Genomic DNA, 16175 nt, shown 5'->3' with positions numbered 1-16175 from the left:
TAAGTTAGGTCCCCCTCCATTTTCTTATGCCTTATCAACTATATTTTTCCTTCACAGCACTTAGAACATGAATAATTCCTTGTATAGTGAATGTCTATTTTTCCAGCCAGATGTTGGGAACTTTGTAAGGAGCAATACCACAGCTAAGTTGAGCATCATTCTATCTGTAGCACCTAACACAATATCTGAAGCATTATAATGACCCTCCTCAAAAAAAAAAAAAAAAAAAGTTTAAAATGTTGTATCTCATAAATCCAAACTTAAAATTTGACCAGACCAATAATACAGGTGTCATTGCTTCTACCTCCATCACAATAAATGTTTACTGAATGAATGAAGAAAGTCCTACTAAAAACTCAACCCATAATGGCAGTTTAAATATATGATTATCATTCATAGCAGTTCTGATATTCTCTTTGCTACTAAAAAAGTTTTTTTTCTCAGTATCATTCCTATGAATTTAAAATATTTATGGAAAGTTTTTCTAGAAAGTAAAAGATCCTAGAGTTCCTGAATAAAACTGAATCATGGCAAGAAATTCATTCCAAATTAATCTAAAACTTTAACATAAGTTCGATAAAAAGTTCCAAACTGCTTTTTGCCTTTTTCTGTGGCAGGGTAAGAGATTATTTATATCATACATCATACATATATATTATACAATTATAATATTAAATGCTAATACTAATCATATAAATTATATATAGTGACTAATGTTCACGTGTAAGATTAAATGTACAAAATAATCAAGAAAAACTTTAAAAAGACTAATTAGAACTTGTTCTACAGACATTAAAAGTATACACTACACAGATATTTAACACACATTGCACATATATAGCCCAAACTTATGGCCAAGATTTAGCACTATTAACATTTATATTAGCAGGCCTGTGCCAAGTTACTCAAAATGATCTAATAGTAACATCTAAAGAGAGTAAGAGACAATAAGCTACTATAATATCACTATTATGATTCTAATTAAGACCCAAAATTATTTATAAGAAGAAAATGTTGAAGAGACCTGACTGTGCCACTAACTAGTTATGTGATCTTGAAAAAATAATTATCTGTAAAATGAGAAAAAAGATAAAGTTAGTAAGTCCACTACTAGATCTAAAATATTTATTTCTATAGATCTAGGTTACTAAACATTTAATTCAGGAGAGACATATGGGAATATACTGATAAAAAGGCATTTTAAACACAGTAATAGGAGAGAATAAAATAGATGCTTTTCCACTGCCCCTCAAACTATTTTCCCAACATCTGCAAGAAGAGATCTATGGGAAACTTCCCTGTGTATCTCAGGAGATGAAAAACATACTGAGAAGATATTAAAGCAGACGGACAAAGGAAGGGTGGACAGAGTGGATGATAATATGACTAATCATTTTATAAGGCCCTGCTAGGTGAAATCCTTAACAGTTTCCGGGCCAACACTAGATGGGGATAAGCTTCAGTGTCTCAAGGGAATACAAATTCTCTGAGATCAACATCTCAGGTAAGTATCTTGACTTACTTATTGCAATCACATATCAACTGGATGGCCTTCCTGGGAAAATCAAGAGAGTACAATAAAAGAGAGATTGTATTAAAAAGCTAGAATCAATAAAACAGTGTGCTATTATACAGTGGAATCAATATATCAAAAGAACAGAATAGAGAGCTCAAAAACAAACCCTTACTTTGTTTGACAGAGTTGATACTACACATTAATGCATTGAAACCATCAATAAACAATGCCAGTATCCATATGAAAATAATGAAAAGGATAAAAGTTAAAATGAATCCCTAAGTTATATCATCCGAGAAAATATCTTCCATATGTATTAACTAACAACTTACCCTGAAATACAAAATGTAAGCTTTTAGAAAAAAATACAGGAGAATCTTTATGACTTTAAGAATCCCTTAAGTAAGAAAACAGCATAAACCATAAAAGAAAAAATGAAAAATCTAATACACTAAATTAAATTTCTAATACACTAAATTTGAAACTTTAATTCAAAGATGTATATACACACAAGACAAGCCACACACTGGGAGAAGTTATCTACAACACACATACCTGACGAAACATTAAAAACCAGACTCATAAAGCCAATAAAAGGACAAACAGCCCAACAGAAAAAGAAAGCTAAAGGCCAAAATATCCGAAAGGATGATTTCCTTGTAATCAGCAAATTAAAATCACAACTGCATATCCACCAGAGAGGCAAAAATTTTAAAGCTGATAATATCAATGTTGCTAATGATGGCAGACAACACATCACACTCTACTGAGAATAAACATTTTGAAACAACTATTTTGGCAAGGGCCACATTTAGTGAAGGAAAATATGCACTTTTCTAAGACCTAGAATTTTACTCGCAGGCAGATACCTCTGAGAAATTCTGGTGCATATACAGGAAGAAATATATACAAAATATCCATTACTGTATTGTTTGATCTACAATCAATCAATTAAAAAATACCATAATTGCAACTTGGTATAAAAATACCATGGATAGGGTGTATGTGTGTGCTTTCTCTCTCAAATAAATAAATAAAATCTTTAAAAAAATAGCATGACTGTCACTTAAACTGTTAAATATTAAACACGTACATATACTATTTATATTTTTAAAAATTAAAAGGAACAAGTAGGTATTTTATAATTATTAATGCGGATAAAAAAATCTTGCTATAACCTATAAAAGAGTTCCACATTCCACATGGTATCCTTGTTTTATTAAAAGGGAGGGTAGAAGTGATGAGGCGACTGAAAAAATTTTTGTTGAAACGGGTAACCAATGATTAATTTTTTTTTACATGATCAAAATGAAATACAGCAATAGGCCAAATCCATTATTCTAAGTATGGTAAGCAGTATAGCAGATGCCCTTCTTACCCAGGTTTCTTTCTGATGAGAGTCTATAAATAATAGATGTGTGGCCGTAAGATAGAGTGTTCCTGTTAGTGACTTGTTGCTGGTACTGAATCGGTCAAGTAATTTCACTTGTTCAACCTAAAAAAAAAAAAAAAAAGTTATTTTTCATTTCAAAAGTAATGCAAATTCTTTATTATTATTCTTTTAAATGGTATATTTAAATCCTGGGATAACATTTTCCTCTTTCTATTAAAAAACATGAGTTTATTTAATGTTGAACATTAAAGTTCATGTATCTTGGGGAGTATATAAACCACAAGTAACACAAGTACTATTTAGAGTTATAAATACAACCAATAAAGGAACTCTGTAAAAAAAACAACATAAATATTAAGGAGAACGGGAAGGAGACCCACGGTATAAACAAACAAATGGTTTTCATATCCAAGAGTCCATATATATTTTTTATTTCAATATTATTTAGTTAACATATAGTACAATATTGATTTCTGGAGAAAATTCTGTAATGATCGCTTACTTATTAACACCCAGTGCTCATCACAAGTGCCTTCTTTAATATCCACCACCCATCTACCCCATTCCCCACCCACCGCCCTCCTGTTCATTCTCTATTGTTAAGAGTCTCTTATGGCTGGTTTCTCTCTCTACTTTTCTTTTCCCCTTCCCATATGTCCATCTGTTTTCTTTCTTAAATTCCACATATGAGTGAGGTCATATGGTATTTGTCTTTCTCTGACTGACTTATTTCACTTGGCATAATACCCTCTAGCTCCATCCACATCATTGCAATTGGCAAGATTTCACACACATCACCTTCTTTATCCATTCATCAGTTGATGGACACTTGGGTTCTCTCCATAGTTTAGCTATTGTTGATAATTCTGCTATAAACATTTAGGATGCTTGTACCCCCTTCGAATCTGTATTTTTTAATCCTTTGGGTAAATACCTAATAGTGAATTTGCTGGATCATAGGGTAGTTCTATTTTTAACTTTTTGAGTAATCTCCATATTGTTTTCCATCCTATTCTCCAGGCTGCATCAGTTTGCATGCTGTTTTTTGAGGAGCCTCCATACTGTTCTCCAGGCTACACCAATTTGCATTCCCACCAATGTGCAAGAGAGAATTCCCCTTTCTCCATATTCTCATCAAATCTTGTTTCTTGTGTTAATTTTAGCCATGCTGACAGATGCAAGAGTCCATACATTTAAGTTGGCAAAACAAGTAATAAATATATAAGGTTATTATCTAGCATCATGGAGTAAACTACCAGAAAAATTAAATCAACAGTTAAATGGTTGCAAACTCCAACTTAATCTCTATATTCTCCTCACCACTCCACCCAAGACATTGTTTTGTGGTCTGCTCTATGCTTTTACTCATACCATTCTCCCTTCCTAAAATGGTCTCTTCTGCTTAGCTAAGTGCTAAGTAAGCATTCTCTGGGGCTCACTGATACCCTATCTCCTAACTGGAATCCTTTCTCAGAAAACTGACTGACTTACTTAAATGTCTCAGTTTTGGGATCCCTGGTTGGCGCAGCGGTTTGGCGCCTGCCTTTGGCCCAGGGCGCGATCCTGGAGACCCGGGATCGAATCCCACGTCGGGCTCCTGGTGCATGGAGCCTGCTTCTCCCTCTGCCTCTGTGTGTGTGTGTGTGTGTGTGTGTGTGTGACTATCATAAATAAAAAAAAAAAGTCTCAGTTTCATTGTTCCTTCTGGCTCTGAATTCCCTATCACAGATTATATCACATGTTGCCTCTGTGTCCTGTAGTGGCTGAGGCAGTAAGGTACCTAGTACTCCTTTATTAATAAACACACATACACACACACAGAGCTGCCACTGGAGAGTGGGGTTAGAGTTGGCCACTACTACTGTGGGGTTAGAGTTGGTCACTCCTACTGTGTAGGAGACTACTGTTTTGAAAACATAGTTATTTATTGCTGTACATTCTTTTTGGAAGGGGGGAAAAAAGGTAAAACAACCATTTCCCACTAAAAAATTTTAATCCTGGGCAGCCCCGGTGGCGCAGCGGTTTAGCGCCGCCTGCAGCCTAGGGTGTGATCCTGGAGACCCTGGATTGAGTCCCACGTCAGGCTCCCTGCATGGAGCCTGCTTCTCCCTCTGCCTGTGTCTCTGCTTCTCTGTCTCTATGAATAAATAAATAAGTAATCTTAAAAAAAATAAATAAAATTTTTAATCCATAGCCATAACAGGAGGTTGCAGATAGTTCTTTAACTTCTATGTCTAACAATTATCTCACTAATTCTGTACTTTTCCCCCACATATATTTCCTTTTCCCTTACTAAAATTGAAGAAACAAATGCCCCTAATTATGAAATTATGATTTCCACAATAATAACTACCACGTAAAAAGCTAATTAGCTCCCTTTGAAGAAATTTAATTCCAAAAGTTTTTTTTCTTTTAACAGCAGCTGTTCAAATAAGTTAAAATTTAACTGTAAAATTGAAATACCTGTTGTTGACACAAAATTTTATTTGTATGGGTAAGGCAATGAACTGAGTTTTAACATTTTCTTCTGGAAACTTAGATACGATCTAATTTATACAGCTCAGATCTGACAGTTGATTTGACATGTAAAAGCTATCAGATAATTATACACACTATCCTTTAAGACAATAGGAAAAGACTATATGAAGATTTCTCTTGGAGATCTGCATTTATTTCATTGTTTAGGACCATTTCTTCCTTTTAAAACATAACTCAATTATATAACTCACATTGAATTAAAATTTAAAATTTTTAAAACAATGAAATCAACTACTGTTTACTCTCTTTCAATTGTGCTAGACTTAGTTGTAAGGACACTACAGCCAACCAACAGTAATACCGTAATATAAACCTCACCTGCCTTATCTCCAAAGCAATTAAAGCAAAGTGTTAATGTTTCTAAAGAGAATTAATGAATACATATAGAAATAAAGGTTACTACAAAGTATTAACCCTACTCAAGCAATTAATGCCAATATCATTTTGCAGCACTTCACATATTACTCAAAAAATTAAAAAAAAAAAAAAAGGATATTGGTAAGTAATTTAAAGGGAGTAGGAGCTGATGTCATTACTACTTATTTAACTGAACAGTTTTTTTTTTATTTCTAAGTCCATATGAAGTTTAATCTGTGGACTTTCAAAAGATCATAAATATTTCTTATTAATCATATATTATGTATTAATCATCATAAATAATTTCTTTTTTAAGACTTTATTTATCCACAGAGACAGAGAGACAGAGAGAGAGAGAGAGAGAGAGAGAGATTGAGAGGCACAGACACAGGCAGAGAGAGAAGCAGGCACTATGAAGAGAGCCTGACATGGGACTCGATCCAGGGTCTCCAGGATCACGCCCTGGGCTGCAGGCGGCGTTAAACCGCTGCGCTACCGCGGCTGCCCCATAAATAATTTCTTGACAAAGCACAAATTCTCTACATGCACTTATCTACATGCAAAACAATCACACTACTTTCATTTGGATTTTAACTCTCTTTGGTCCATCTCCTATTTGTTACCCTTCTTCCTCAGGGGCCCCATTCTCTATAGGCAGCTTATCCACTGTCATTATTTTAACCTGTATGTGAATGACTCTCCAAACTAAATGCCCAACTCTGAGCTCTCCTGAGTTCATATTGCCTGCTATACATATAACGACTACAATCATTCCTGACATAGTACTCAAGTCTCATTATATACGGAGTACTTTGGTAAGTGCTTAACATACAGTATTTCTTTTAATTTTCACAATTCCTATCTAGTTAAGTACTATTAATCTCTGCATAGAAACTGAGACTTAGAGAAGTTAGTTAAATGTCCCAACACCAAAGCTAGAAACAGTAAGTGGAACAGCAGAGTAATAACCCTATGTCATAGGTCTGATTCCTTCCCACCATGCTATACTGCTCTACTTGGATGTCTTAAGACTCATGTTAAGCATACTGAAAATGAAATGGATCTTTCCTCACTCCTCACAAATAGGTTCCTAATCCTGTATTTCTGATGTGAATTAATATAGGACTCCATCCTCATCTAGTCACCCACATTAGAAATTCAGGAATCATCCTATGACTTCCTCTTGACTCCCAATATTCTTTTTTTAAAAAGATTTTATTTATTTATTCATGAGAGACACAAAGAGAGGCAGAGACACAGGCAGAGGGAGAAGCAGGCTCTATGCAGGGAGCCTGATGTGGGACTCGATCCCAGAACCCCAGGATCACACCTTGAGCCAAAGGCAGACGCTCAATTGCTGAGCTACCCAGGTGTCCCAACTCCCAATATTCAATTAAATCACCAATTCCTACCAATTTTATAGCCTAAATATTTTAAAAATCTGCACCTTTCACTACTGTTAGAGTAGTTTCTACATTATAAAACATCTGTTCATGTCCATCTCTCCCACTAAAGCTATGACATACCCCAGGGCAAGAACTCTTATTTATGTCTGACTACCTGATGACTAGTATAGCATCTGATACAATAAGTATTTGTTGGACTAGGGTGATCAGCCATAGACACATTTTCCACAGGATGAAAACAGAAGATGCCCACAGTTTACCAGTGGTCTCTTTTGCTGACATCACCCAAGAGATTTATTATATAAAATTCTACTTTGTAACATTATACTGTCCTTCATTTCTCTCTGCCACTTCTTCCTTACATAAAGGGTAAACAGTAAACAGTCATTCAGTAATTTACAAATAGATGAACTTAAAATAAGTAGAAAAATTACTAATAGTGTACAGTTATAGATCAGCTTTTTTGTTTTTAAAGCCACATGTGGACACTCAGTCTGCTATTCCCACCCCAACACCCAATTAAGTCACTCTTCCTCTAGAACTGCCTAACACTACACAGTTCTTTTGGGCTTGTCATCTATCAAGATTGGAAATTCAGGTTAAAAATACTCTCCCTAACACTCTAACCCTATTCCTTGATTCTCCCTAATTTCTATATCCAAAATTAACTTGAGATTCCATTTATTAAATCTTTAATTCTTCTTACCTACATAAAAGTCCCAAAGTCTAGCTGTTCATCTGAATCACCTCTGAAACTGCATAAATACAAATCTTAAGCCCTACTCAATTTCACTCAGTCGTCTCAGCAGACAGGACACCAAGAATCTGAATTTTTAAGAAGCTCACCAGGTCATTTTTATGCAAATAGTATTCCTTCTAACTTTAATTAATTAAAATTAATTAAATTCCAAATTAATCCCTCTTGCTTTTTTTTTTTTTAAGATTTTATTTATTTATTCATGAGAGACACACACACACACAGAGAGGCAGAAACACAGGCAGAGGGAGAAGCAGGCTCCATGCAGGAAGCCCAATGTAAGACTCAATCCCGGGTCTCCAGAATCACACCCTGGGCTGAAGCTGGCGCTAAACCGCTGAGCCACCCGGGCTGTCCCCCTCTTGCTCTTAACTCTTAACCAGGCTAGGTTCCTTCTCTATCTTTATGCTCTTTTCCTGAATATTTAAGGTCCCAGCTTGTATCCTCCCACTTTTTAAAAGAGCTTCTTATAACTTATGGCCCTTTAAAATATACAACCACATTATTGGCATATGCATACACCCTCCCACACACACACATCTTTGAAGAACATCCACATAACTATACATTTTCAGAAAGAGTTTACTAATTCACTCCATAAAAATTCACTGGCTATCAACTAACCAAATTGTCTGGGTCTCACTTTCTTTATCTGTGAAATAAGGACAACAATCTCTTCCTTGAAAGCTGCAGTAAGACTGGATAAGACATGTAGGTACTTTACCCCAAGTTTGCTTGACAAACAGTAAGCAATAAAATGCTCATGTTTGCAAAAATGACTGTTAGTAAGTTAGTAACCTGATGAGGTAAGTTGAGCCCTGACAGTCCTCTGTATTAAACTAATGCCAAGTTCAAATGGAGAAAGGAAGGAGAAGGCACACGGACTTTAAAAGCAAATTCAAGGAATGTCTGGGTGGCTCAGTGGTTGAGCATCTGCCTCTGGCTCAGACTGTGATCCTGGGGTCCCGGGAGGGCTCCTCGCAGGAAGCCTGCTTCGTCCTCCGCCTATGTGTCTCTGCCTCTCTCTGTGTGTCTCTCATGAATAAATAAATAAAATCTTAAAAAAAAAAAAAGCAAATTCAATATTCTAATGTGTGATAGAGCTGGAAAAACCTGTTTTTTCTAATATAATACTAGAAGCAAAGCTCAGCAAAATTTTTCTTAATACACAGAAAATACAGAATTCCCAATAGAAGAGCTAGAACACAAAAGGGGAGAGGCAATAACATTTGGTGAAAAAGAAACACCTGCTAGGGTAGAGCATCTGCATTGTAGATAAAAGGATACAGAGGACTTTTAAGCACAGTAGCCCATGACCAGATATGGTTTTTAAGAAGATCTTTCCAATGATAATGTGGAGAAAATGTTGAGTAAAGAAGACACAGGAGGTGAGTAACCAGGTAAAAAGCTAATAATCTAGGAGTGCCTGGGAGAGATGTGATAAGAGCCTGGATTAAGCTGCCATAGACAGGTTAAAGAGGAAGCCTATCTTGAGATGACAAAACCAAGCCCATCTTGAGATGACAAAACCTATGTGAGAAGGAAGGAAAAACAGAGGCTAGCTGCCATTCAGTAGGATAAAGTATAAAAGGAAATGTAAGTCTGAGAGAAAAGAGACTATATAAGACTTTAATAAATTGAGGATTATTACCATAGTAATCATATTCAAGAAAACATAATAGAAAACTCATTACATGATTGCTTCAATATGCCACTGTTATATGGATATGACTGATAATAAAAGTAATCTGAACATTATTCCAAAACATTTATTTATTTGGCACTTTAGGTTCTGGAGAAACTTTAGGTTCTGAGAAAATTTACTGATTATTCTGTTCTAAACTGAAAATCCTAAGATAAATGTAAAAAAAAACAAAGGAAAATAGGTCTTTTTCTTTGCTAAAATTATCAGCATACAAATTTCAAACCAGAGACTTAGTCAACTTCTAAGCGCCAACTGCTGCCTCATATTTCCCTTTCACACCAAGGAATAGAGTATTTTACAGATGTTGCTACAGATTTTTCCATGTGTTCCTGGAAATGTTTTAAGCAGGTATTTAGAAAGCAATCACAACTCTTTCAGGTCATGGACACTGACGCATTACAGAAAGAGTGTCAAGACCCTTTAATTCTAGGTATTACCAGAGCCCCCCCCACCCCCAGAAAAAAAAAGAATGGGGAAGAAGTAAAAGGTTTCGGGAAAAGAAGAAACAGAGTAGGGAGAACAGAACTGCAGTGTGGTCACTATGGTAAGGATGGGAAATGCCAACATATTACTTTGAGGGCCATTTAGTTGAATTGTTGCCAACCTTGGGCCTGCACTAAAGGTACCCTAATGGTCTCTCAACAGAAGTTCATATTTCAGCTGATTACAAAGCTAGAAATGAAAAACACAGGAAATCACGCATACTCAGCATTTATATCCAGAAAATTCAGACACCAAGTAGACTCTGGGACAAGAAAGGACCAATGCCCCATCCTCAACCAAAGCTCTGCAGCTAACAGTTATATTTGACAACTACATGACAAGGGCTACTGAAGCAGAAAACACACGGTCAGGGCTTCTCTGATTTGCTGTGAGCAACCCCTATAACAAGACACCCATTCAGGACTCTTAGTACCATTATTCCACACTCCATAGCATGGATCTCTTTCAAAAAGAAAGAGCATCAAGTTGCCTTTGCGAAGGGGAAGGTAAACCTCAAAAGGGCAGAGATTTTAATCTTTCTTTGTTCATGTATTTCCAAGTTCTACAACAGCGTCTGGCTGCATAAATCATCAAACAAAACAGATCATAAATCCAAGGACATTTTTCAGTCTTCTCTCACTTTGCTTTTCTGCAGCATTGGCACAGGTGACTTTCCATGAATGGCTTCCTGTCTCACTCAGTAAAAGCCAAGATTTCACATTAGCCTGCAAAGGCTTGCCCCTGTTTCCAACTTTTCATTTCCTACTGTGCTCTCTCCTTCACTCACTCTCCTCTAGCCACACTGGTCTTCTTGCTAGTTTTTACTAACCAGGTATGACCAACATAGGGATGTTGCCCCTGCTGTGCCTTCTGTTGAGACTCTCCCAGCCACCCCTCCCCAACCCCTACTGCTGTGAAGATGGCTTGCTCCCTCACCACTTTCACTCTCTACTCAAGTATCATGAGTAAGGGCTCCCCAAACTACCACATTGACAGCTGTTCTCCCCCAACCTCACCCTGGCACCCCCCATAGCACTCCCATCTACTGTATTATGTATTTGGCTTATTAACTTTGTTTACTGTCATGTCTCCCCCAACTAGAAAAGATGTTTTGGAATGGCAGGGGCTTTTGTCTGGAAACTACCATTTCCCCAGTACCTAGAATAATACCAGGCCCTAAAAAAGGAGAGAGAAGAGGAAGAAGGAGCAAAGAAGGAAGTTAGAATAGGGAAGCCTTCTTTTCTTGTGATTCGTCTCTTCCCATTTTATCCCTAACACTCTTTCTCTGACTCCTCTTCCTCTGCTTGCCCCTTGTAAGTACTCCTGGGGCTCTAACATTCACTCTTCTCCACCACAGAGCCTCTACATGTACCTTGCACAAAATCATCCAGAAAATACCGTGATTACATCAATAGATTACTCCCAAATCTATTCTTCTGGACCACACCTTTTCCCTAACCCTACACCTTCCTAATCAGCTACCTACTGGACAAAATCCTACCACCTCAGTTCTTCTCCTCCATCCCCTGCCTTTCTTCCAGTCCCAATAACACTGACTTACCTCACTATTCAAATCTCTTTATTTTAAAAATATTTTATTTATTTATGTGAGCAAAAAAGAGTGTGCAGAGGGAGGGGGCACAGAAGGAGAGGGAGAAGCAAGCTCCCCAGTGAACAGGGAGCCCAGATCACACAGGGTTCGATCCCAGTACCCTGGGATCATGACCTGAGCTTAAGGCAGACACTTAACTGGCTAAGTCACCCAGGCACCACTCAAATCTCTTGATTAGACAATTACTCTGAGGAGAGGAGTGTTATGGTTAAGAGAATAAGACTAGTATCAGAAAGATCAGGATTCAAGTTCCCAGCTCCACCTCTTCCTTAATAGAACTATCTGTTTGAGTCAGGACACATTATTTAGTTTCTGCAAATTTCAGTCTTCTCACTTGTATAATGGGATAATATTAATAAGTCAAAATAGTGCTTTACGTGAGGAAAAGCACTCAGATACTCCCCACAATCTACTGGCTCTTATTCTTAGTTTGCACCTCTTTCCCTCTTTGTAACTGATTACACATACTTGTATACATACACATGACCGCACATCCTAATGACAAAAATGAGTAGCAGCTAGGCATTTTGCAATAATTCAACTTGAGCCCCAATGGGGTCAGATTTTCATGGGACATTCCATTCTTTAACAAACTCTATAAAGCAGTCTACCATATATAGTTTAGGAAAACATTCTTCCATTACATTCTGTAAAGTTCCATTCACAAACAGCACATCATTCGACATCAACAGATGATGTCAGCCAAAGCACTAGAGCCTGGCAGGGAAAGGAGAAAGACTGCATAAAGAAGAACTGTCTCTGCATATTTCCCATTGTTTCTTGGCAAGACTACCTCATTATGGAAAAATTAGAGCTCAAAGTGATAGGCAGAGCCTGGAAATAGTCTTTTGGAAATTCAAATTCAGTCTTGACATCTTTGGCGATGCTATACAGTTAGTAAACCAAATATGACCAATTATGATGGTGTATCTGCTCCTGAATTTTATAACTATAAAGTCATTTAATCAGTACTCAGCTAAAACAGTTTATCTTATAAACCTCAGGTTCATAAACAATAAAAAAACCCCACAATGATCATAAACAATACAAAAATAATACCACATAAATATTTACTTACGTCAAGAAGAGGTTTGGGGAGGAAAAAAAGCTCTCAGAATTATTATTAGGATTCATTTCTGAATATTAATACATTTTAACAATTAGATTAAAACCAGAGAAGTAATGAAAAAAAATTATGACAAACCTTGGTTTAAATCTTAACTCTAGGGACACCTGGGTGGCTCAGTGGTTGAGCATCTGCCTTTGGCTCAGGGTGTGATCCCAGGGTCCCAGGTTGCACCCCACATCAGGCTCCCTGCATGGAGCCTGCTTCTCTGAACTCTGCCTGTGTTTCTGCCTCTCTCTCTCCATGTCTCTCAAGAATAAATAAATAAAATCTTAAAAAAAAACAAAAAAACACCTTAACTCTAAGGGCGCTTGGGTGGCTTAGTGAGTTAAGCATCTGCCTTTGGGTTAGGTCATGACCCCAGCCAGGGTCCTGGGATCAAACGCCACCCCCCCCCCCCCACAGTTGGGCCCCTTGCTCAGTGGGAAGTCTGCTTCTCCCTCTCTCTCTGCCCTTCTCCCCACTGTGTGCTCACTCATTTTCTCGCTCTATCTCAAATAAACTTTTTTTTATTAAAAAAAAACTTCAATCCACCCCTCATGAGATAATTTGCAGATTATTTCAGCTCTCCAAGCCTATTTCCTTCTCATCTGCAAATGCTGATAATATACCCAACTGCAAGGTTATTTAAGAAATTAGTGACAATTTTGTATAGATTAGCATAATTGTGAAATTTTAAGTATTGTAAAGTAATACTGCACAGTTGGCTACACTGACATAGAGTTCTTAGGAAATATAATCATTACTTTTCAAATAAACCTGTCTCAACACAGAACAAACCAACAGTTACACAGGATACTCTACAGTCAATTTTTTATCATAGTGACTAAACTGTATAGTTCACAACAGCTAAGTAAAGTTAAAGCAACTCATTTTTAGTGTTGAAATACAAGCATCTTTGCAGTAAATTAACTACATCCAAGTTAGGTTATGCAAAGTAGTATAATTATGCAATAGGCTATATTCATGTTAATCTTTTAAAAAGTCATAATTTTATTGTTTAAAGATGTTATTTATTCATTCATGACAGAGAGAGAGAGAGAGGGAGAGAGAGAGAGAGAGATACAGACACAGGCAGAGGGAGAAGCAGGCTCCATGCAGGGAGCCTGACGCGGAACTTGATCCCGGGTCTCCAGGATCACACCCTGGGCTGAAGGTGGCGCTAAACCGCTGGGCCACTGGGGCTGCCCAAAAGTCATAATTTTAGAAAATATTATAGTTCGCACAATTATCAGAACGTACAGTGAAGTCCAAGTCTATTATGCTCACTGCTCTATAGCCAGTGCTGGTCTGTGCCTAGCACATAACTGGGACCTAGTAAGTATCAGTTTAATTGCAGCCTACCTACAGCCACTTAGGATTATTCCAGAGTACTGGTGGTCCTATGTTAGAAGAATAACTCAAAGCACACAACTTGAAAAGTAATTTTAATAGAAAATTATTCAGAAATTTCCTGCTCCTTAAAAAGTCATAAAAGGACCTTACTAAACCATCAGGACAGGCCCATTGTGAAAAGCTACTATGGTAATACACATTTGGAACCTCCCAATCAGGACAAAAATCTGGTCTGATGCATCCTCTAGGCCGCTCTTCCACCTCTGCATTTTCTACTAGTTGGGTTATTTACTTAACTGCCCTTCCATTTTCAAACTTAAAGTGTCAGCAGCTTGAATTATACAGTTAATTTAACATTCTCTTTAAAAAAAAAAGGACATTTTTAAAACAAGGATTAGTTTTTAGCATCTTCAATTTTATTATAGTATGTGCAGTGTCATAAACAAGTTCTAACAAAAAAATCCGCGGCACCTTAAAAAGGCTTGTGAAACATTTTAATGAGTAGACCTCAAATTCTCCATGGAACAAATGGGGATAACGTATGTCTGCTTTTTTTTTTTTTCTTTTCTAAATTAAGGGTGACTTTAGGATTCGTGGCAACTGAGAGATGGTTTCAGCAAGACCTGAAGAGTCAAGATTCACAGTGGGTCCTCTTCCGGAGTCTGCTAGGCTCCGGGCGATCCCAACATCGTGTTATTCGATTCTTCTTGATTTATGTTTTTCTCCCTCCCTCAAATTTGAGGCCGAACTTAACTGTTGGTAACGTAATTCGGCAATATTTTGACGCCACTTCCCTCGGTTTCAACATTTGTAATGGAGTTATACGAACGCTTGTTCGTCCTTAGAAATCAGTGCCTTTTGCAGGCAAAAATTAAGCATGAGATTTAACAAGATTAAGCGAAAAAGCGTTGCGTCAGACACTTTACGGTGTGGGATGCCGCGCTCTCCTTGTCCCTAACCCCTCTCAACTACTGACACGGACAAGGAAGTGCTGAGCCCTGAGCCGGCGGGCCCCGTTCAAACCACCGGGCGCCGAGACCGAGGCTGACCTACCTCGGCGCCTCCAAAACTCGCATCAAGGCTGTCACGCGGGACAGTGCAACGTGAACAAGGAAAAGCTTACACAGTATCAGGTGCTAATCTGAGCGCTCGGCCGTTTTCCGGTCTTGGGGCGGCGAAAGCAGCCGGAGGAGCCTGAGAGCAGCCGGAGCTAAAGCAGCCCCAATTCTGCCCAAGAAGGTGCAGCGCTCAGAGGGCAGCGACCAGTTTCATGGGACTCGACCTCCAGCAGCCCAAATCACCCACATCCCAGCCATCCCAGGCTCCCGTAGGTCCCCACCCGGGCCCGAACTGCCCCGGCCCTCCCGGACAGGGCCCCGCAGGCCCGCAGCCCCGGTCCAGCCAGCCGAGCTCCCGTCGCCTCCCAGCCCTGCCGGGTCACGCCACGGCGAGCGGCGGGCTACCTTGGTCGTACGGATGTGCTCCATCCCCAGGACGAGTCCGCCGGCGACGGGGCTCACAGGCGTACCATGGAGCGGGAGAACCGGGGCGGGTACACCGACCCGGGCACAGCAGACACCGCCAGCCAGCCAGCGCCGCGGCCCCTTAGCCCGCCCGGCAGCGTCGACCGCGCAGGCGCCGTCTCCTAGAAACACTTCCTCAAACCGGCGGCCGCGGAGGGAGCGGAAACCCGCGGGGCAGAGGGTCCTGCGAGGGAGAGCGGCGTCCAGTTTTTCCCGGGCCGCCGTCGATCCTAGAGCGCCCCCTGCTTGTGGAGGCTCGCCATCACCACTTCTCCCCCCACAGCAAGAATCTTTTCTAAGGATGATCAGATACATTTCCTGCAGCCTTATTTGAAACAATCAGAATTCCCAGTACTACATACACACTAGTTATCCATTAAAAAAAAAAATCATGGAGCAAATCTTAAATAAATAAATAGATAAA

General features: G+C 38.6%; 1 protein-coding gene across 2 annotated transcripts in view; it reads right to left on the bottom strand.

The window, feature by feature from the left end:
• Positions 1–15855, bottom strand: part of MTMR6 (myotubularin related protein 6) — a 38949-nt gene extending 23094 nt beyond the window's left edge. The window contains exons 1-2 of one of the 2 annotated variants that reach the window (XM_072795761.1): positions 15692–15855; positions 2895–3011 (exon numbers count right to left, since the gene is read on the bottom strand). In XM_072795761.1, the coding sequence (XP_072651862.1) occupies positions 2895–3011; positions 15692–15715 (141 nt within the window). In that variant the 5' untranslated portion in view covers positions 15716–15855. The remainder of the gene's footprint in view (positions 1–2894; positions 3012–15691) is intronic. The other variant, XM_072795759.1, reaches the window with a different exon arrangement.
• Positions 15856–16175: the final 320 nt, after the last annotated feature.

The sequence above is a fragment of the Canis lupus genome, chromosome 24 (assembly GCF_048164855.1).
Source record: "Canis lupus baileyi chromosome 24, mCanLup2.hap1, whole genome shotgun sequence".
NCBI lineage: Eukaryota > Metazoa > Chordata > Mammalia > Carnivora > Canidae > Canis > Canis lupus.
The sequence above is the reverse complement of the archived record's forward strand: the minus strand, read 5'-3'. Positions and strand labels throughout refer to the sequence as shown.